The sequence below is a fragment of the Mercenaria mercenaria genome, chromosome 5 (genome assembly GCF_021730395.1).
Source record: "Mercenaria mercenaria strain notata chromosome 5, MADL_Memer_1, whole genome shotgun sequence".
NCBI classification, from domain to species: Eukaryota; Metazoa; Mollusca; class Bivalvia; order Venerida; family Veneridae; genus Mercenaria; species Mercenaria mercenaria.
Genome location: NC_069365.1, coordinates 80,428,174 through 80,452,411, shown reverse-complemented (window position 1 = coordinate 80,452,411; position 24,238 = coordinate 80,428,174). Strand labels below are relative to the sequence as shown.

At 35.0% G+C, this 24,238-nt stretch overlaps 1 protein-coding gene and 1 long non-coding RNA gene across 5 annotated transcripts in view; both read right to left on the bottom strand.

Moving 5' to 3' along the window:
- Positions 1-5,781: 5,781 nt before the first annotated feature.
- The window catches only part of LOC123557748 (trafficking regulator of GLUT4 1-like), a 48,736-nt gene continuing 30,279 nt past the window's right edge, over positions 5,782-24,238 (bottom strand). Inside the window, exons 1-4 of one of the 3 annotated variants that reach the window (XM_045349411.2) lie at positions 10,983-11,259; positions 10,186-10,364; positions 8,676-8,807; positions 5,782-7,754 (exon numbers count right to left, since the gene is read on the bottom strand). In XM_045349411.2, coding sequence (XP_045205346.2) covers positions 7,596-7,754; positions 8,676-8,807; positions 10,186-10,364; positions 10,983-11,046 — 534 coding nt within the window. In that variant the 5' untranslated portion in view covers positions 11,047-11,259 and the 3' untranslated portion in view covers positions 5,782-7,595. Of the gene's footprint in view, positions 7,755-8,675; positions 8,808-10,185; positions 10,365-10,982; positions 11,260-24,238 lie in introns of those variants that run through there. The other 2 variants (XM_045349413.2, XM_053544108.1) reach the window with 2 other exon arrangements.
- LOC128557177 (uncharacterized) lies at positions 15,539-21,537 on the bottom strand. 2 transcript variants are annotated; one of them, XR_008371092.1, is made up of 2 exons: positions 21,325-21,537; positions 15,539-16,179 (listed from the first exon to the last, which is right to left on the bottom strand). It is a non-coding gene; the product is annotated as an uncharacterized LOC128557177 (long non-coding RNA). The 2 variants fall into 2 exon arrangements; XR_008371091.1 differs by having other exon boundaries at positions 21,366-21,537.

Here is a 24,238-nt window from a genome sequence, read left to right as displayed (position 1 = left end):
TGTGTATAGATCCCCAGCTCTATCGACTGGTAACCAGTAAGTTGCTGATTTTTTTTCATCGAACAAATTTTACCACATTATGACAATTTACTTATAATAGGAGATTTTAACTTTTAAGCATATAAACGATGACAACAGTTCTATTACAAACTTCAAGGACTCCCTAGTATTTCAGTACTCATACAGGAGGATATAGCCTGTATCTAGTCATAACTGTGTCACTTAATGGTGTTCGTGTAGAGAAATGTGAGCCTGGACCATTTTTATCTGATCATTGTGTTGTAAATGTTCTCTTAGATGTTAAAAAGAGACTATTACTAGTAGAAGTGTGGCATTTAGAAACTTTAAAAAATTGAACGGATCAGAATTTTCCAGCGACCTAAGTTCAATAAACGTTGATTTTCTGAATATAGACAAGTTTGTGAAAGAGTTTGAATAGGAAATAGAGGATATTCTGAATAAGTACGCTCCCTTAAAAGAAAAAAAAACTATAATTCAGAGAGTACCTAAATCGTGCTTCAATGAAAAAAAAATACAGCATCTAAAACAACTAATTAAAAAGTCCAAGCATACATGGAGGCGTTATGGTAAAATTGATCAGTTTGAGTCGCATAAACAAGTAAAAAATGAATACAATTTTGAAATCAAACGTCAAAAGAGAAACCCACTCAGTTAAAAGATAGAGAACGCTAAAGGTGGTTCCAGGACTCTGTATGGATTGACATCTAAATTAACTGGTACCATATCTAAAAGCCCCCTGCCTCAAGGAGAGTCTAATAATTCATTGGCCGGAAAGTTTGTTGACCTTTTCTTGGCAAAACTCTCAAAAATACGTCAATCCCTAAGTGAATAGCAAAACCTTGAACCTCAAGTAAAGGATATATAAAATTTAAACAATTTACTGATTGCCTCAAAATGAAGTGAAAAATCTCATCAATGAATTGAATACTACGTCTTCAGAGTTAGATATTTTATCAACACGTATTCTGAATTCACATGTAGCGTACAGGGCTTTTTCAGGGGTTTGGGGGAAAATGGCCCCTTCCATAAGTGGGGTTTTTTTACGCAGTAAATAGTCAAAATTGGGAAAATAATGTATCGGCAAATTAATCCAATTGGGAATATTCAACATGTTATTATTCTGTTTTACAGCTTAATTGTCTTGCTTTGCTGTCTCTTAAGTTATTACAGAGCGCTTCAAGAGTTTGTTCAGACAGCTCTACAGGCCCTTCGATAAAAATACTCATCAAATTTGAGAGTCTGGCCTGACCAAGGGAGCTTCTCAGAGAAGTACGCAAGTGCATGGTGCTGAACCCTCTCTCCTTTATAGCTGCTGTGCTTGATGGAATAATGGTCATCATCTGGAGAAGTTTGTAAATTTTATTATACACCTACTTACCTTACACGATGAAGATATGCAACATGAAACTTACTAGTAGATAGAAAGTAGATAGAAAGTAGTGGCTTCACCAAATAATTATTCACTGAACTCGAACAGAGATGAACAGGAAATAAACAATTAAAAATGCAACAAAATGTTACAATATCTTGTAAAGTGTTCCTCGTTTTCGTTTTAATTTATTATACAGAACTTCAATTCATACATAACTGAAACCTCGCCACTCATAACGTTTGCACCATCTATACGAACAATATTTTCTGATATTTATTCCATTTTCTGTACAGAAATCCTGAATAGCATTGAGCAATATTACTGCATTTGCCCATTTTAAATTCACAAGTCCATGAAGTGACATGTAGTGTTTGACTTTATTGGCCATTTTATGAAGATGCTAATTTGCTTTCTATTTTCTCGTCAGTGCTTTCATCTGCGAGAAGTGCAAACATGCTTGATTTTCGGAGAGATGTAAGTAAATTTTTCTGGATTTCTTTCCTAATCATATTTATCAATTCACTAATTGTACTGTCTGACAGTTATGTAGCATAGTTAGGAGCATCCCTTATATGGGTAGATAGATCTTCAAAACCTAATGATACTCCAGATTTAGTGACATCCTCAAAATTTGTTTGTGCCTAATATTTTCTAACAATAGAGTACACTACTCTAGTATCACTAAATTGGTGAATCCCTCCTTATAACAAGGTGTTATCCCTGTGAAATACAAACAAGCAGTTGTTAGACCTCTGCTAAAAACAGCAGGTCATGAACTAGAGCTTTCCAGTTATCGTACTGTGAGTAAGTAATCATTTCTATCAAACTTTATTAAGAAAGCTGTTCTTAACAGATTAAACAAACATGTAAATCAAAACAGTCTTTTGCCTAAGAACCAGTCTGCATATAGAAAATACCACTCATGTGAATCTGCGCTACTTCGGAGAAGAAGGAAGTCACGCCTCTTATTGCGATTGACTTAAAAGCACAATATGGCGTCTGTGATACAGCCCTTCAATGGGTATACTCCTATTGTAGGCCTCGTACTTGTAAGATAAATATCAACAATGTATATTCATCAGACCGCCATCTTCAATGCAGTGTGCCCCAGTGCAGTTGCCCTGTTCCATGGCTGTATCTCACCTATGCTGGAATTCTTTTTAATGTCATTACAAAATCCATATCGGTCCAGTCTACGGTTTTGCTGATGATCATATAGCAAATAAAAGCTGTTTCCATAGAATCACCAGCGATCGGAGACTTTGGAAGGAGCGCAGTTATAATCAATGACTGGATGAACAGAAACAAACTGAAAATGAACACTTCCAAAACTTAACTTATCATGTTTGGTAGCAGACCTAAATTGAACAAATGTTTTATAAATTCCATTAACATCGCTGGTGATGATGTCACGTATACTTCGTAATTTCTCTGAAGGTTACAACAACCCGGGGATCCATACACAGACAAACATGCCAGTTACGGGATATGTGCACATCCTCCCTATCAGCAAGGACCAAAACAAACTAATTATCCACCACAACATTAAGTCTGAGGGTATCCATCACATCAAGTAGATAATATTCAACAACCCTGTACCAATACCAACACCACCCTGGTAAGTACATTGTATAAAATTTTGTACATTTATTTTTGAAGATGTAGTAAACGGTTAATATAGTGAAATAAAATTACAAAATCAGACAAAACTTTTGATAATTTCGAACATATATGAGCCGTGCCATGGGAAAACCAACATAGTGGCTTTGCGACCAGCATGGATCCAGACCAGCCTGCGCATCCGCGCAGTCTGGTCAGGATCCATGCTGTTCGCTTTTAAAGCCTATTGGTATTGGAGAAACTGTTAGCGAACAGCATGGATCCTGACCAGACTGCGCGGATGCGCAGGCTGGTCTGGATCCATGCTGGTCGCAAAGCCACTATGTTGGTTTTCTCATGGCACGGCTCAAATGTCCGTTGACAAAAAAGGTCGATTTGCTGCTGAATAAAATAGATGTTGATGGTAAAAATGTGTATAACCTTTGAACTTGAACGCTCTTTACCTTCCTTATTCTTCATCATTGTACAACACTAGTTCTCTTTCAAATGACTGATAAGACAAATATTGATCTACAAAAAGCTAATTATAATTTCTAATGCATCAATTTTAGCTTTGGTTTAGGGTGAGTTATTAGTATTGACAGATGATCCGGTGTCAGACGTCCATTATTCGTAATTCTACTTAAACCATTTTCAACCCCATTTTAATGAAACCTGGTCAGAATGTTTATCGTTATGTTAGAAACGGAGTTATCAGGCCTCAAAAAATCAAGTGTAAGTTAACACTTCAGAGGCATCTGTGTTAGCCTAATTGCATGTAGCATTGTCTAATTGTTTCTAGACTGCCTCGGTAACCTAGTGGTAGAGCGTCCGCTTTGAGTGCGGGAGGTCGTGGATTCGATCTTCGGCCGCGTCATACCAAAAACGTAAAAAATGGTACTAGTAGCTTCCTCGCTTGGCGCTCAGCATTAAGAGGATAGCGCTAGGACTAGTCAGCCCGGTGTCAGTATAATTTGACTGGGTGGGGTATCATGCCAAGTGTCTACGGCGTGATACTCCAGTGAGGCAGCACTATAAAGTATTTGGGCATTGTGCTCACTGCTACAAGGAGACACCGTCGTTTATATGACTGAAAAATTGTTGAAAAAGACGTTAAACCGGAACATACACACACACTAATTGTTTCTCTTCACATATATTCTAAGCCAGATCTGGTGTATCTTGGTATTAAGTTAAACCATTGTAAAAGCTAGCCATCTCTAGAGACCACATTTTCCGTTCAGTCTCCGTAGGAATGTGTGCCATTATACAATGTATGTCCCCAACGTTGCTTATTAAGCATGATCATCGATGAAAAGTTGATTAACTTATTTTCAGCCAACTCCCACCCTAGTCTGGGTACCATATTCTTTAAATATGTTTAACAGAACACTAAAAAGCGTAAGGAAAGTCTGAAAACAAGTTAATTTTATATGGAAGCCATCATCAAGTCTTTCATAACGCTGAAAAAATTGAACTCTGAACAGTGGTAAATTAGACGATAAACCACTCGAAGGCCTTGATTATTTGTTAAGCAAATAACCTTTTAAAAGACTAAGTTTTATGTTTCTTGAGTATAAGGTGTAAAACATGATAAATTCTTTCATTATAAATGTAAAAAGTAGAGAAATTGTTTTATAGTAATAAGTAAAATGCAGTTCAAATGTGTATCTAAAAAAATGATAAATCCGCTATTTTGATTTTTGTTTCCATGGCAACAAAATGGCGGCCAATTTAACCAAATATTTACATGTCCATATCTTTCTCATTTTACTCCTATTTTGAAAATTCTTTCACTTCTTTAAATGATTTAAGAAAACCCAGCTGACAAAATTAACATCAGAACAACGTTGCCTTTATCTTTAAGTCAGGTAAAAAAAACAACATTAGGTTAGTCTTAGTGTTCTTCTTTACGATATTTTTATGCATCCTATAAAGATTCTGAAATTGTTTGGGAAAGAAAATAATAACATATGCCCGGTTTTCGGACATAAACATCGCTTAATATATGGCTACACACCTTGCAGTTCTTTTCGAACGTTCAATAATATTTCTGTGCCTCTGTTTTAAATGTGGACCATGCACGCGTAAATTTGATAAATTAACATTTTCTGGCATTCTAAACTTTTATAGGCTGCTTCTTTATCCGTCCTTTGTTTGATGGAAAAAAAGGGTAAAAACTTGATCATAATAATTTTTATTATATGAATATTTGTATAGACCTACACAGGTATTAGCTTAGAAAGGTGGAGACGGTCAACATGAACACCAATATATTCACTGTCGTCATGATGTCATATTACTCTTTCAATTGCCCTTACGCCATCCGCTTTTCCTTGTTTGTTAAATAAAGTGACAAATCAGGTCATAGTAAAGCATATTTATTTTTTATCCCCATTCTACTCAAATAATCGTGCTAGTTCAACATAGTGTTATGCTATCTATTTTTATGGTGGTGAATTTCTACAATAATATGTTTTAAAATATGTAGATTTCGACATATGCCCTTTCTGTTCTCCTAACAATAAGTCAGTCAAGAACAACATAACCACGTAAACTAATTTTAGATTTGATAACGTCAGGAGAATCAAAACAGAAGTATCAATTTCCGTTTAATGTACAAGGCGGATAATTAAGCCATTAATAAGGTCAAATATTACACTTTTGACTTTTTTGTCACTCAACCAAAAAAAAAAAATACAATATACTGTTTTTGTTGTTGTTTGTTTTGTTGTTGTTGTTGTTGTTTTTGTTTTTTGTTGTTGTTTTTTTTGTGGGGGGGGGGGGGGCGTGGGAGGGTGTATTTTTGTTGTTGTTGTTGTTTGTATCACTTTTGTTCACGCAAACAAAATTGTATTGAATTTAAAGTCATGAAATTATTTAGATATTTCTTAAGAAGGCTTTGAAACTTATTTACTGACTGATTACACATAATCGAAACACATAACATTTAGTTGTTTTTTTTACTTTTCCATTCAAAATTGAAAAAAAAAGTTTGTAATGGGGCAAAGGAGGAAATTTGTTTTAATTTTAAATTAACAGGTTGTCCGTTTTTATTGGTCGAGCGTAGGAAAGAAACAAAATCTCGGGTTTCTTTTAGCATATATTAAAACACTTGTGAATTAGTTTTGCTTTTTCCTCTATTGTATTCAAAACGCTTTCCTGCTTTGTTCCATTCTATTTTGCTAAACTTGCATTGTTAGATTTCAGGAAACGGAAGATCCAATTCCAGCTGAGTGCATACATCGACGAAAAACAAACCTCATGACGAGATTTAAAGCAACTTCTTCGAATATTTGTTGTAAAATCGTTTTTAGTTTAGTTTGCTGAAATGCCTAATTGGCATTATACACAGTATAATCTCTATTTGCGAACCTTCTGCATTTTTTCTGTCTCAAGTTCACTACAATCATGATTGTTTGCCTACTAACCCATATTTAACGGGATAATCTGTTGACCATTGGAAATCACCTCATGCTGTTTGATCACTGTAGGCTAAACCGTTCTCCAGTTAGTTAGCGAAAAAGTTCTTTGCGATCGCGATCTCTGTCCTACTGATTTCTAAACCAACCGAGGTCATCTACTAACCCTTACCTTGCTTAACACGAATGATATTGCCTTTGCGACCAGTGTAGATCATGATCAGCCTGCACATCCGTGTAGTTTGATCATGATCTGCACTGTTCGCCATTCAGTCGGTATCTTTTTGGTAAGCACCACATTTAACAGTTAATGCTTCTGTCCAAATTGAAAAATGGACAAGTTCAATATAGAAATTAAGCAGGGTAAGGGCTAAACAAAGGCAATCATATAAAGCAGTTTGACAACCAAAGGCCATATCAGGCTCTTTCAGCGGAGGCCATCTTCAGCCTCAAGCCAAAGTCCGTGTCCTACTGACCTTCAAAACAGTGGTCATTTACTGACCATAGGCGATCATCCTTCGATGTTTGACCAATTAAGGCCCAAGTGTCATCCGGTTCAACAGCGGTAACAGTTTTAAGTCTCAAGGTCACTATAGCCTCAACCTCTCAAGGTCACTATAGCCTCAACCTTTAACATTCTGACCCCCAAAACAATAGGGATTTTCTGACCACATTCGATTATCCTACAAAGTGTCGGCGGTCTGTACTTCTTCATCGGAAACCGAATGGTCGACCGGGCAGCAGACATACCGACCAACCTACCGACTGAAATCGCAGGGTCCTTGTGACACATTTACATGTATGTATATATGTTGCTGCAATATGCGGGGAATGCTGACCCTTTTTCCTTAGCTGCGCTTCGTTTCCACTATAACTAAAAGAGTTGTCTAATGACAGAGCGTTCGACTGTTTGAAACCCTTTCATATATGAAAACTTTACCATAAGTCGGAGCTATGTTTGAACGGAGTCGAAAAACTGGCAATACTTTGATTGATTTGATAATGTCCTTTGTAACTATATAACTCTAGTATGGTGAAAAGCAGTATCAGTATTACAAAACAATTTGTAATGCTATATACACGTACAAACAATGTTTATTCATCCTTCATATGAAAATTTTTCTGTTAAAAGTTAGCATCATTCTGTGAATGGTCTACGACGAAATAGCCTGCATCTCTGTCTAGTACTCGCACTTGTTCTTGAACAAGACAATGCGTAGCACCACCGAAAGAGTGATCGCAATAATTCCCAGGATCACACTCGTAATCACTAACTTCCGGGCGTTGTCTGACATTCTTCTCGATCCCTCGTAATCACCAACACCCGCAAGATTGTTAGCCTGAATGACAAAACATGTTTCAAACTTCTAATTTGAATGTACGTTAATTTGTAGACAGGAAGAAGTCATAGAATTTTTTTCCACTATAATAGAAACAAAAATTCAATTGCAAATAATTTCGGTATTATAATAAATGTCATTTATATATACTTACCAGAACAATTTTTCTTAAAGAGCTATGTTTGTTTTTAAAGGAACCGGACAATTAAAAAAATAAATACATTTTACCTCTAAATATGACCTTGACATCAGTGGGGCATAGCCCTTGCACACGACACATCGCCTTCATATTGTAAATGTTTCAAAATATTTAACAATGCGAGCAAATTTACTGACCCGACAAGAAAAATGGCCTAAGTGTTAAGTGTCTCATGAATTTTCGAGTCACGGTAAATATTTATGCAATGTGCTCATTATGAATATCATTCAATACATTCTTAAGACTAGCCCAAAAATGGAAAGAAATACTTTTTACTGTTCCATAATTCAGATCGTACTTAAAGCATGTTATCTATTAGGTAAAAATGCGCGTATTGTCAATAAACTTGTGCGGTTTCGCTCAAGAGATAATAAAAACGTTTACGGAAAAAAAATCAATACTGTTAAACCATTCAGTTTTGTGAGCACAAAAAGAAGTGGTTTTGTTAAAGCGGTTTTTTCGTGAGGATGAGAAATCGTGGATATCAATTTTCAAACATAAAATTAATTGGAATTTAGCATGATTATTCGTTCGGATTCATTTTCGTGGAGTGACTCATGATTGATCAAAAACGATATAAACGAAAATAAGCGCCCCACCCCCTCGAAATTGAATAATTTCACAGTTATATATGCAATCAGTCCGAAATTTGATCCCATTGACTATTTTTCTGAGCACTTTTTTATCACCCCTCCTAGCTTCTGAAAATACCATGTACATACCTCGTTTGCATAGTAGATAGCACAAATGCCTGTTGGCCAGAAGCAGCAAAGACATGCAAATATTGACGCCGACAGGTAATCTTTGTGGCGTGCCTTAATGATCACCTTCCCTGTCTGAGGTTGATTAACAACCTAGAAAAATTTAACATAAAAACTTCATTTTAACACACCTTTGCATTTTAGAATTTTGCTTATTTCAACTTGACTGAATTTATAACAAAATGGCAAGGATGGCTCTAAAATCGCTCAGCTGACCCTGATAGTTTACATTAATATTGTTTTAGCTCGATTGTGGTGAAAGCTTTCAGCTTATTGTAACCACTCTCGAGTCCGCTTCCTGGAAAAAACAGTACTTTTTCTTCCACGATCTGACATAGTGAGGAAGTCAGTATGGCTGAACTAAAAACAAGCAATACGGGCTCGATTCCCGGTCACAGCTTATGCCCCATTTAGTTTTCAGCGATTTACTAAATTGGTATTTGTTGCTTCCACCAGTGTCTGTCTGGGTTAGGAGCTTGAGATGTTAACATGACACGTGGGCTCGGCTGAAAATAATTTGTTCCATCCATTCCAGAAGGGGACTTTCATCGATTATCCACGGAACTATAGTTTCGTCAAGTCGACTCAGATGCAAATTTGTATTTGACATAGATTTCATAGAAACAAACATTGTAACCGTCTTTCATGAATGTCAAGCTTTTGCAAAAATATGGTTTATAACGTTTATCTGTGATATGTCCATCAAGAAAGCTAATCTTTTATTCAATATAACCCAGTTTAACACTGGGTCAAGATTATATAACGACACATATTCTAACTAAGTTTGATGAAGATGGAACAAAAAATGTGGTCTCTAGATATTGCAAGTTATTTCAATGATTTGACGAAATATCTTTTTTTTTAACTCCGAAGATGTCCTAAGATATATAAAGAGAAAGGTTTTGACCAAGGTTTTCAATGCATATCAGCCAAGAACAGCTGGCAAGGTTTTCCTACATTGTAGCACTTGACCCAGTAACCTAGTTTTTTAAGCCTTGATAAGCCAGTGTCAAACTTTTCACAGACTTAATACCAATAAACAGTCTGACAAGGTTTCATATGTTTCATTAAGATTGGATAGACAATAACGTTAAAATTATAACGACTGAAACCGAACAAGCTGCTTATATTGATACACTCAGTGCAAACCAAAACTAAAACGGCTGCGTTGAAAAAATACTAGTATAATTAATCAGTTTGTGTCGTACTTTTCATTTGAAAAAAAAAAATCTTGTGTAATACAATGATGAAACATATGGATCATAAAGAACGTTCCAGTTCTAATTCCATACACTTATTTCACTATTATCATTTCTTCTATTACGCGGATTTACCTCTTACGTCAACAGGCATTAATGTAATATTGTTTTTTGTTACTATGTTATACTATTTCACTACATTAATCGTTGAAATAATATTCATTAATATAATATACAAATCTTTGAAAAAATATACTTAATATTATTCTTACCACGGTTGTGCTGGTGTTGGTGTAGGGCAACTGGACATATCCAGGTTGCTGTAGTGGATATCCAGGTTGTTGTGATAGACCACAACCAGTTTGCTTTGGTCCTGATTGATACGTCAGGGGCGCATCTACCCCGTAACCGGTATTTTTGTCTGTGTATAGATCCCCGGGTTGGTCATTACCTAAAGAGAAGTTACGAAATATACGTGTATGGCTCAAGTGATATGTTGTTAACTGAAAAATTATCTCTTAAATTTCTTTATAAAAGCTAACATTTTTACATAAATCTATTGTTATAAGTTACTTTAAGACAAATCTATACGTAAAACGACATACACTGCTGTTGAACAATAAAGTAACATTTGTTGTTACATGAACATTTGTACAAACATTTATTTATTTTTATTTTTTGTATTTTGTTATTTCTCTAAAGTTAGAGAAATAAAATATTAAGGTATCCGATCCACAAATAGGTAACATTTTAGCCTGGGGACCCCATGTTGTTGTTTTTTGTTTTTGTATTTTTTTTTTTTTTTTTTTTTTAAGTATTATTTGAAAGGATTGTGTCTGCTAAACATGACCTGGTAAATAAGATTCACATAAATAATATGCAAGAATAATTAGTCATGTTTTTTTACTGCAAAATGATAAAGCTTGCGCTGTAATAATTGGATTTCTGTTGAAATTTCATTGAAGACATTAGAGTAAAACAATCTATAACGTATTTTTGTTTTGTTTTTATATTTTCTTTTTGTGTAGGCAAAAAACTTTCAAATGATATCAGAATAATATGAGCTTACCAGGCATCCATTTTTTATATATCTGAATAGCACTGTTATACATGATGTATAGAATTTGCTTCATGGTTGATCGGATACCTTAATATCTTTACTCTTTCTGTGACAAAAACAGCTTTAACACATGAAAATATCAACACCTTTGTTGACGTATCAAACTTGTTTTTTAAAACCAGCATTTAAATGCGTATATGATTATATGAATACATTACAAAGTCTTTTCAAATATCGGAGATACGTAAAATATGATATCAGGTAGATTAATTGACTGATTTGCGTTGCTATTTCAGTAACAATGACAATCCTCTAGTCATATAAGATGTGTATTTCATACATCCTATGTGGCAAATCCGATAAAACAATTCAAATAATCAGACCAGAACAGATATTTATTTCCGGCATGTTCATAGGACATTGTCATATTCATAAAACTAGACTAACAATTTGACATAGTTACAATGTAACAACTTGGCATAGAAACGATGTAACAACTTGATATAGTCACGATGCGACAACTTGACATAATCACGATGTGACAGCTTTACATAATTACGATGTGACAACTTTGACATAGTCACGATGTGACAACTTGGCATAATCACGATGTGACAACTTGACATAATTACGATGTGACAACTTGACATAGTAACGATGTAACAACTTGACATAGTCACGATCTGACAACTTGACATAATCACGATGGTATTTTTCATTTTACACAGGCTTTATAACACATTTCATTCGTTTATATAATAATTATATATAAAGTATAGATGCGTATGTAAGAAAACAAATCCGTTCTTTCGCGGAATAATATTGCGCTCCTAAAGTCGCGTAAATTTTCTGCTGTAGAACTCATGTATATTTCTCGATACAAATCTAATAACCTATAATAATTTTAAAAAACTGAATTTCTTTTTGCTGAACCATGCCATTCTTTTACAAAATTGTCTATAACTCTTTAAAAATTAAAAATAAGTGGAATTATCTTAATGTCAAAATTATCACCCAAATTCATATTCATTTAGTGACATTTTGATATGCGATACCCCGTTTTTGCTACCTTTGATACAAACAAACACACCCTGAGCGTATATATCAAAGATCATTTTGTTTATTTAAGTTGATATATAAGGTCAGAAAGTACATTAGCATTGACATGTGATTAGTAGACACGCCAGTACACATTTGATACATTGTTGATGCACTTGTTTGTCAACACGTTTTATGTCAATACGTCAGAAAATGCACCAGCTTATGTTAGGGTATGGATATATATTGTTAGATATTTAGTACATTCAGAAAAGCGGCTAGGGCAGTCCGAGTGTGGACCGGGAGTCCTAGTGAGAGACCTAGGAAATGGGTCTCGTAAATATTAAAATATTGAGAGACACTGAAGAAGATTAAGTTAAGGTTTTAGATGGGAAGCTTGTTAAGATAAGACTTAAGAAGTTACAAAATTGTTTACTACAGTTATGTACGAAATGCTCTACTGTGTGAATAAACGTCAAAAACTATCAGACTTATGTTGTGTTACGTTGCATACTGTCTTAATCAAAATATTAGTATAATTGTAATTATTTACTTTGCATCAGTATTTCATCATCCAATCATATCGTAAAATATGCAAAAGATATCGGGCAAATTTTAACATAAACACCGGCATAAAGTGTATTTGGATTAACTTTTAGCAATTCCTCAAAATATTTAAGATGAATTCTGTCTATTTCTTTGGATTTTGTAAAATCCCAAATATCTGCTGCGGTCTAACAAAACGCAGTTCATGTAATTAATAATTTATGTCTAGTAAAAGCGGATTTTTTTGTCCTTTTTCATTATCTTTTTTTTTTTTTTTCTTTTTAGTTCAATATTTTGTTATGTAACGTGTTGAAATCAATCAAAATGTTTAAGTTCATATACTACGTGAATAGGTTATATTTTTACCTTCATGTAATAAAATAAGCACAGCCTCACATGATCACACAGCAAGTAGCTTACTCAAATGAGCCGCGCCATGAGAAAAACAACATATAGTGCGTTTGCGACCAGCATAGATCCAGACCAGCATGCTGTTCGCTAATGGTTTCTCTAATTCCAACAGGCTTTGAAAGCGAATAGCATGAATCCTTTGTTGGTTTTCTCATGGCGCGGCTCAAATTACTGTTCCTGTCTAGGTACTCCGGTAAATGAAGGTATATCTACTTAGATGAATATCTTTAAATACAGCAGGTTTTTGTAACGTTGACAGAACTATAGCTATTATTGTAACTTTTTTAATGCCCGGACTACAAAGATAAACACACAAATGATTGAACATTACGACATATGTTTCAGAAAAGGATTTATTTCCTTCACGAAATACACTATTGTTAGAAGAAAGGGAGGTACACATTTCCAACTAATCAGTCTCGAAGATCAACATCGCTGAAGATAGATAGATAGATAGATAGATAGATAGATAGGTAGGTAGGATAGGATAGGATAGATATTTATTTTAGTCTCATCTTCATGTACATCATTACATATAACAAAAACATATATGCATAAATTTACATACACTATATATAACATGGTACACAGATGCCACTCATTAATGAGTTATAAGAGACAAAACACGAATATCACAGATGCTATACAAATACAACACAAAAATCTTAAAAACAATTTTTAAAACATAGGAATACAATGATAGTTATCACTAGTGAATGACGAGTTGTTGTATGAGTGGGTGGAGATGAGTGAAAGACTTCTTGGTGGTTATTTATATAAGTGTGTGACTGAATTAAGGATTACGGTTCTGCTTTAATGCTTACCTGGCAAATGATAGGAAAACACAAATATTGTTCTTGATAATTATGATGTATGAGTAATCTATCACATTTACTACTATCTATTCACGTAGTAAGACTAAGGAGCAGTTGCCAATCACTCATAAAATTAGATTAAAATGATGCATCTTAAACAAAACTAAAGGGAACACATAGAATATAACTTGCGCATTAATAAGAATGCTATTTCGTTTATTTGGAAATTGGAAATCCCCTGTCGGTAAAATCCTGCTGTAAATGAATTGATTAGCTACTACTCCTTATACCCCAGTCACACATACGGCGCGGATAGCTACGTCTAACCACGGATAGAAACGTAGTAATCCGTATCGATCCGTACCTGAGCCGTACGGATTGGTAAGAATTGATACAGATTACTACATTAAGGTACGGCTCAGTTACGGATCGATACGGATTACTGCGTTTCTATCCGTGGCTAAACGTAGCTATCCGCGCCGTATGTGTGACTGTGGTATTAGATCAAAGTAAGACAATATAGTAGTGAGAGCCGTCTATATAGGGAGTCTGATTTCTTCTTTATCTATATAAGCAACCATTTTGTTTTTTTTAGGAGTCGGGCGTGACTTTATAGGTGTATTTACATATCTATTCTGTAGCAGACGATTACCTTACAATAGGGAGCCGCACCCTAAGGTGAGTCATCAAGAAACAATACGGGGGAAGCTTAAACGTGTTCGGTCACACTCGTAAAGAACAATAGAGCCCCTTTATCATAAATAATAGGGCGGGTTCTATATCAAGGATCCGCGCTCAGTTTCACTTTATATTGCTACTATCTATTCAATTTAACCCCAAAATAAAGAACGTTAAATAAGTGAATTAGGGTCAATTTTTGACGTTCTGGGTATGTAACATTTTTGGTAAGCCCGAGTGGTGTACATTTCAAAAATCAGAATCCCGACCGGAAATGACATCATCAAAATTCAAAGTAGATGCTCTGGACCTGCATCATTGGAAAGGTCTTGTTCAGTAAGTTCAGAAAATAATTATATACTTTTATGAGTCTTTCACGTATGATTTTCGAGATATCGGGGTTTAAAACGAAACCATTCATGCGTTACAACCCGGTTTTTCTCCTTGTTATTGTGTTATTGGACATAACCTAGCCATGTAGGGTATTTAATGAAATGTCTCGATGAGCGCTTTCTACTTTGAGAGTCAAATCGAGGTTAAAATCACTCTTGCGCAAAAACCACGTTGGAACCAAATGTTAGGTTCGAACCTAGTGAATCGTGAAGCCGTTATTAAGGTCTCGTCAAGTAGGTTCAGAAAATATATACTTTTATGGGTCTATCTGGTACCTAAATATAGGTATTTTAAGCGAAATCATGCATGCGGTACAGCCAGCAGCAGCAGCAGCAGCCACCATAGCAGCAGCAGCCACCACCACCACCGCAGCAGCCACAACCACCACCACTGCAGCAGCCACCACAACCACCACCACTGGGTGTGTGGGAGGAGAGGGATTAGAAGGAGGAGAAGAGGAGGAGGAGGAGGGAAGATGACGCTCATTGCGCTCCCAAATGCGCTCATTGCGCTCCCAAAATGCGCTCTTTGCGCTCACAAATGCACTCCTTGCGCTCCCAAAATGCGCTCCAAAATGCAGCAGCAGCATTTCTTTTTTTTTTTTTTTTTCGTTGTTCTTGTTCTAAAGTGTTAGATAGTTTTCGAATATATACAGTTATAGTAAGAAACAACATAAGCATAGTATACGTACAACACCTTTATTCTTGTTTTTTTTTATTGTAACATTACACTGGATTACATAACAGATAGAGGCTACACCGTAACCATATGTTAGTGTGACTGCTTTCACAATTACTCAAACAGGAGTCAGTACATAGTTTTATTTTATTTACATTTTAAATGTTCGTATTACTTCTTTGTTCCCATGTTATGTTTTCGACTATGTGATTTCTCAAAGAAAAAAATAGACAGTGCTTTAAGTGAAGTGTTATGTGTAAGGGTTCTTTCAAGTTTGAAGCAGAACTACCGTCTTCTTGCTCTATGTACAACTGGAATTGTGTCAAATCTTTTTTCCTCGGGGGTAGATAGTAAGGATTGTCGTATATGTCGTCTCATTTGTTTTCTCCACTCGCCTTAGCAGCGAACTTCTTCCCCTTTTCACTACACTTTCTCGGCAAATGTCAGAATGTAAAGTGGGTTCATTGGTTTAGTTCTGGACTTAGGATCTTCTGAGGCATGAAACTCCTTGACCGCCACTTTCCTATTGCCTTCTAAATACAACGGTAGCTTCGACTGTATTATGCGTTTATAAGCCGTGTTATCAATGAAGTAATCGTTGCTTTCGTCACTTCTAATGTTAATGTATTGATCCATTTAGTCACGTCCTGTATTATAGAAATAGCTCAATGTCAAATAAACTTTAAATGATTCATTTTTACAACTAGTATCAATGTATTAACCTTTAGACTGCTGGCGGCAAGTGATTCTGCCTTTGCGACCAGTGCAGACCAAGATCAGCCTGCACATCCGTGCAGTCTGATCATGGTCTGCACTGTTCGCTATTCAGTCAGTAAATTTGCAGCAAACACCCCTTCAAATAATAAATAGTATTGCCCAAATTGAATGATGGACCAGTCCATTTTAGAAATTTAGCAGGCTAAGGGTTAAAAGGTAAATAAAAGGCACGCTATCAGTCAATAAGTGTAAGCTTCAATCCTCGGGCCGCTGGTCTTTAATATATTCTTAAATGATATCCTCTATTTCGTACATAGGTCAACTCTTTACAATTATGCAGATGGCAATACCCTTTCTTTCCAACACAAGGATCTAGGTGTATTCAAAGAAACTCTAGAATCTGAAAGTCAAATCCTTATTGATTGGTTCGGTATAAACCAAATGCAAGCTAATCCAGAAAAAATCCAGTTCATTTGCATAGGAAATAAAACTAATAAAGCAGTCATATCCTTTAACATAGGTCAAAATGAAATAATATGTGAAGACGAGGTTAAACTACTAGGAGTCAATATTGATTTCCAGCTAAATTTTGATTCCCAGGTTACCAATCTCTGCAAAAAGGCCGCCAAACAACTTAACGTCTTACAGAAACTAAGCAAATTTCTCAATGAAAATACAAGATTAATTATTTTTAAATCCTTTATTAGATCAAATTTTAATTACTGTCCTCTCATTTGGCACTTTTGTTCAAAAACTAACACTAAGAAACTTGAAAAAAATTACAATTTAGAGCCCTTAAGATTGTCTATAATGACTTTACCTCTTCATATGAAACTCTCTTAAACAAAGTAAAACTAACAACATTACATCTAAACAGACTACGAACCATTGCCATCGAAACTTTTAAATGTATACATCATCTTTCGCCTGAATATCTGCAAAATATTGTAAAATTAAAACCTTTTAATTATGAGTTCAGGTATGAAAATATTCTAGAAGTGCCACAAGCAAGGACAACAAGGTATGGAAGAAGCTCATTTTGATTTGTGTTTTATAGTTCATATCCTTTGTTCAAACTATGTTTTATTCTTTTATTTCTCTGCTTGTTTTAAAAATGCTGCTGCTATCATATATTATATAAACATGACTCTCTTAGTTCGTCTTAGTTTAGTTAATTTTATGAATATTTGTACTGAAAGCTGTTGTGTTTTTAATTTTTTAACTTGCTTGCTTCATTTTTCCTCGTCTGGTATAGCTTCAGCGCGTATGGAGTGGCCGTACCGCTGGCGAAGCCAGTCGAGGTAAATAAAAAAAAGTAAATTTCTATTATAAATGTGATATATAGAGGACAGATGTGGGTTTGGTGAAGTGTATAACCCCTCCAGGCCCTTTTCCCAAATCTATACCTTCCTTCGGTAGTTTTTGGGACACTTACTTTGATAGGGTTTTTGTCTTACACTTGCCACAATAATACCCATATGTCATCTACTTATTTGTAATAAACTGAGTTTTACTATGCTTATTTTGTATGCATCTTTTCTGCATGTATGATTAATCTTAATTTGCTTCGAAGGGGAGTAACAAAGTCAGTAATGTATATGTACTGTTACAGGGTTACTTCCCTTGCTCTTTTATGACTGTGCTTTTCCTTTACAGCTGTTTTATTCTATTTTGGTATTATTGTCGTGAAATAGCTTTAAGCTAATATTAATTGTTAAATTCATATCCGACGTTAAATAAAGTTTCTTGTATCTTGTATCTAGTGCCGTCTGAGTGTAGGGTCATATTAAGTATAAACCGCTTTATCTTTTTGGTAATAATAGAGAGTTTGAGATTTCAACCTTCGCCTTCCCCTTCAACGTCTCTTGCGAAGTTAACGTATGAAGTTGAAGTTCGATTAAAATTTCTTGAGATTTCAAACATTAGAATGAACCTTACTTCTTTTAATCCGCCCATTCAATTTATCCGTAATTATGATCGTTTTTTTTTTTTTTCGTGCATTTTGATACCAATTGTCCGAAAGGGCAGGAATTTTACAAGAGGTTTTAAAAATGAAAAAATGAAAATTGAATAAAAAAAAAACATTTCAATTAATATAATCATCGCATGGATATTAGAGCGATTAAAAAGAAAAATAAAATAGATCAGTATAGTCAGTATACAATGCACGATTGTAAATCATACATGAGAGGAAATAAAAATGATTATTACATACCTAAAATTATTTTCCATTGGGTTTAAATGGACCGCGATCGTGCAATATTTTTCTATATCATGACGTTGAACGCTTTCATATCGGACTAGTACCAATCCGTGACTCTAGTTACCTCCCCTGACGGTCCGTCCATTGCGGATCTCGTTTCTTTAGTATTTTGTTGCTATTGTGTGTTTGTTTAATTTGTAATTTATGCAACATTTTGTTTACTTTTACACTTTGATTAATCTGACCTGATACTGGCACGTAGTAATTTATCAGACTGAAATGAAATGATTACGTCATGAGTTGGACTAATATAGGACGTGGAATGTTTTCTTAACATTGTAATGGAAAGAATCGCACGACGTCCATGGCGCCCACGCGCACGTTGCGACAACAAGTTGACGTCATTTTCGCGGAAAATATTTATGCGCATCAGTTTGATTTGTTTATTGCGTTTTCGGAGAATTTTTTTCCGTACTTTTTCCTGTCTGTCGTGACAGAACGATAATTTAGATATAAATTAATCATTTGATAGTGGATATGTAATAAAAAGGTTATGAACTTTGTATGTGGATATATGCACTCGTTCTTTCGCGGACAATATTGCGCTCTTAAAGTCGCGGCAGAACTCGTGCATATATCCACATACAAAGTTAATAACCTATAATGATCATATCAACGTGATAATGACACTCTGTATGAGTCTGTATAATGCCAAACTCTCAGTCAGCACAATATGATTTTAATATACTTTTTTTATAAGTAAAGCATCTGCGGATCCAGGAATTTTGGTTAGAGGGACACCAACATTAAAGAGGGGGTTACCCATTTAGGGGGGACGGGGTAGGGGTAGGGTAGGGTCACACCGAGTTTCAAGACCGACTTTCTTTGTAAAATGTAAGAATCAAAGAGGGAATTAACCCACAATGTCCCTCTGTCAGGCTCTGGTTCGTGCATTTAAAAATGGAGTTATCCCATACGGCTAACAGGAAACGTCTCTCATCATGATATCATAGATATGAAATTGTCTGATACTTCAGATGAATTTTCCGTCTTACTAGTACCATTTTATGTTTATAATTAAAACGCAATCGTAGTATTAAGTGTCGGACAGAAACAGATAGAGTTTATTTGGATGTGAAAATAAAATGTTCCACCAAATGATAATCGCGCGTAATAATTTATTTTTCAAGTAAAATGACTGTCATGCCATGTGCCTCCATCCAGATTTCAGTCTTTGATGCCGAGTATGTGGACAGAGTAAATGTAAAAAGAATGAAGTTTCGACTTTCGTGATATCACATCTTCGGACGTTCAAAACTTCACTTCATACGACAAAAAGGTCCATCTGGTATAATCGATACCGCCTGGGGACACAAATATGCCGTAGAAGTTAAAGTTTGAACAAAATCTCAAAGTTTATCAAAATCAGTTGATAACTTCATACTTCCAGGTTCAATTCAATGTATTTAGTTAAAATCATTAGCCATACAAAACTTCATTATTCTTATACCTATTGATAGTGTTTCGCATCTAATTATATATATGGATAATCAAATAACTTAATACGCAGAAATCCTGAAACTAAGCTTTTTATTTCGCATAATAATAAAGAGAAGTCTTAGGCTTACGTGATATTACATGGAAAACTTTAGTAGCAACGTGTGATATAAATAAAATACACGCATATCGGTGACGTTTTATCCAAAATATATATTAGAGACGTTGAAGGGGAAGGCGAAGTTTGAAATCTCAAACTCTCTATTATCTATAAATATGATAACCTTTAATGGAAATATTCTTGTTGATATTGGGCGTCCTATCTCTTGACTGTCTGCATCTACAATATGATAAATTATCTGCTGAAATTGCTGTATTTGCATGCGGGTGTGGAAATAATTTAAATATGCCACAAAAATGTCTCTTACTATAACCATAGTGAGGACAGACTAATCCGTTTACGGTCGTATTAATAACAAAGCAAGTTGTCGGTACAACTTCACGCCAGATGATTATGTAATAGAAAGAGCATTGAAACTCGAGGGTAAACGATTCGTACGAGGGGGCGTAGCCCCCCGAGTATAAATCGTTTACCCGAGAGTTGTAATGTTCTTTCTGTTTTGTATCATAGCCATCCATATATGTTAGTTCAGTAGGCGTTCAAGATTACCATATACTGCAGTTCAGTGAGTACTTAAAATCCTTGCTTTACAAATGTGTAAAGCCCAGGTAAAATAATCCAAAGCGAGAGCAGAAAATCAATTAAATAGACTTGTATCATAGCTCAGTGTTTTTTCTTAACAAATTTGGTGCAGGTAATTCGTATACTCTGAGTACAGATTGCGGTAACTAAAAGTGTGCAGGTATTTAATACCCGCTTTGCTAGTTATCGCACTGTTGGATAGGAAAATATGCCAGCGTGTCTGGAACAGTAGACAGCGAGGTGTATTTTATTGATTTTCTGCTCTAGCATTGGTTTATTTTACCTGGGCTTTACACATTTGTAAAGCAAGGATTTTAAGTACTCACTGAACGCCTACAACTACCATATATGGATGGCTATGATACAAAACAGAAAGAACATTAAAACTCTCGGGTAAACGATTTATACTCGGGGGCTACGCCCCCTCGTACAAATCGTTTACCCTCAAGTTTCAATGCTCTTTCTATTACTTCACTGTCTGCTGTTCCAGATACGCTGACATACTTTCCTATCCAATAGTGTGGTAACTAGCGTGCGGCTATTTAATACCTGCACACTTTTAGTTACCGCACCCTGCACTCAGTGTATGTGACTTACCTGCACCAAACTTGTTAAGAAAAAAAGCGAGCTATGATACAAGAAGTGTATAAAGTACAAAAATTTAAACCTTACGCAAAGTAGAATGATTCGTCTGCTTTAATAAAGTCTTATACATTGTATCGAATTACACCTCCTTTTCGTCTGCTTGAAGTTATAACGATGTGTACTCGTCATCTGTCTGCGTTAAAATGATAAAATATGAGACCTATTATTGATTTTAATGTTACTGTGCGATTTGATTGGTTGAATGGATATAAACATGTCTGTGCATGTAGTAGAAAAAAAGCTTACTGTGCGATTTCAGAATATTTATGTTAAACAACAATATCAAATACTTTAAACCTCAAAGCCGAGAAAAAAAATACCGTTTGCTGTAGTAAACACATATGGCCTTTACATGATAAAATTTGTCTGCTCAAAGTGGTTTAACGAATAGATAGTAGCAGTATAAAGTGAAACTGGGCGCGGATCTTTGAAATAGAATCCGTCCTATTGTTTATGATAAAGGGGCTCTATTGTTCTCCACGAGCGTGTCCGAACACGTTTAAGCTTCCCCCGTATTGTTTCTCGATGACTCACCTTAGGGTGCGGCTCCCTATTGTTAGGTAATCGTCTGCTACAGGATAGATATGTAAATACACCGATAAAGTCACGCCCGACCGACTTCAAAAATTGACTCCTCAAAAAAAAATGGCGGTTTATATAAATAAAGAAGAAATCAGACTCCAGACTCACAATATAGACGGCTCTCACTACTCAATATGTTAGCTAAAGGGTATTATTGACCATTATTTACATACTAAAATTCATGTTCTACGGTACCTTTCAAGTAAAATATAAAAGGAGGTTTTGGCAGATGTATGTTCAAAGTTTTCATCACTGAAAATTGTAATCATTTTCTCATCATCAGGCATATACATATTCTGATTATTGTCTGACAAATTATTAATTGCAGTGACTAACTCTTTCCTTATATAAATATCATTATATACTGGGCGATAAAAAGTACGTATTTTTCATCTTCTACAGTATCATGACAATTAAAACATGTTCTGTTTACAACATCAGTATTATCAGTATTATCAGATCTACCCGTTTCTAATCTTAGTGGTGCTACACCACATCTGAAGTTTGTGAAGGCCGATATGTAATGAAACGGCAGTTTACACATCAGGTATTTCTCAGTATAAAATTGAGACTTAAACTTCCTGTACGTTATTACGACCATTTCCTCTTAGCATTTTCTCTATCCAACAATAAAGTCCATTTATTTATTTCAATATCCATCAAAATAGATTCTAGCATTGAAATAGTAGGTTTTGCATGTCTAATACTATCATCTAATAAATGTACATGATTGATATTTGATAAAAGTTTCTTCATTCTAAAAAATCCATTTTTAACATGACTTGTTTTAGACCAAACACCAATGCAGTGATCTCCCTTGCCGCTTCGCTCATTGATCACTGCCAACACAATGTTTTTAGCTAAAATTCAGCTAAGTGGACTTCTTTTAATTATATATTTATTTAATTAATTTTACTCCAATGTTTTCGAAGTTTACACTTCTTTTAGCACAGGCGAATGTTCCATAATAAAAAAAAATAACGATTATGAATGAAAATTGGTAATTATTTACACGACCGTTTAGTATCCTGAAACGAAACGTAAAGTAAACAAACGAGTATGCCAACGTTTATCTTTGATGCCGTTCACGATACTTATGCTGCCATTGACCCCAAGCCGAAACAGATAGAGCGTTTTGAATATTTTCCTGCTGGCCAAGATATGTTATTTTCAAAAGTTTGGTAGATTTCTGTATTATATCAACGTATAAGTTTATTTTAAACCCGATCATCACGTGATGAACGATGGTCACGTGAATGTTGTGTTGACAGTGATCAGTAAGCGAAGCGGCAAGGGAGATCACTGCGTTGGAGTTTGGTTTTAGACCACATATATATAGATTTATTAATTCTATAGTCATTCATATTCATAATTCTAAAAATTTGTCTAAATTTGACCCCCATTGTTTAACAATTGGTGGTTTCCACCCCATCTCTCCACTTACTGCCACATTCAGAGTATATTTTATAACACCCAAATAATAACGCATGAGTCTATGATGCATTCCATTAATGCACGAGTAAGATATGTCACTCCAAATTGGAGCACTGTAGTTAATAATGGGCCAAACCACGGAATCATATAGTTTAGTAAATGTAGAGTAGCGGAAGACACTAAATGCTTTACTTTTAGAGAGTAAAAGACCAAGAACTCTTGATGCAGATATTGATACCCTCTTCGCAATTTCATTATAATCCATGAATTCGTTTACTAGTAAAACCAATCAAAACCATTCAGCCTTACACAACATTTGACATCTTTAAATAAGGATGAGATTTCTTGCATGAGTCTACCCCTTAGTCCCACCTGTTAGCGTAATTTCTGCCACAGATAACTACGGTCTATTAGATCGTATGTCTACTTGAAGTCTACAAAAGCTGTAACTTTTGGTAACTTTTTTAAGTTAAGGTGTTTCAAATATTGTTTAAGTTACTGCCCTTAATTAATTGTGCTATACCTTTATAAAACCATTTTGCTCATCACAAATTATACTATTTCTTTCATTCCACTTAGTCAATCTATTATATAAAACAGCATAATAGATTTTGTACATTGAAGGTGCTAGTGTTATGCCTCTACGATTTGATGTTGAACATTTTGGTATTGGTGTAATTGTACTTTTCGACCATGCAGTGGGAATTGTACAACTATTAAAGCACCTGTTAAAAAGACTATGTATCAAAGCTAACGCAGAATCATTTTTAATAGTTCACAGGGTATATTATCATAGCCAGGTGCTTTACAAGACTTGACATGTAAAATAGATTTCAAGACTTCGTCAATAATTATCATACTATCAAGATGGTCATTCTCAGGTACATCCATACTATTACCATTATGCAGATCTACATTATCTATA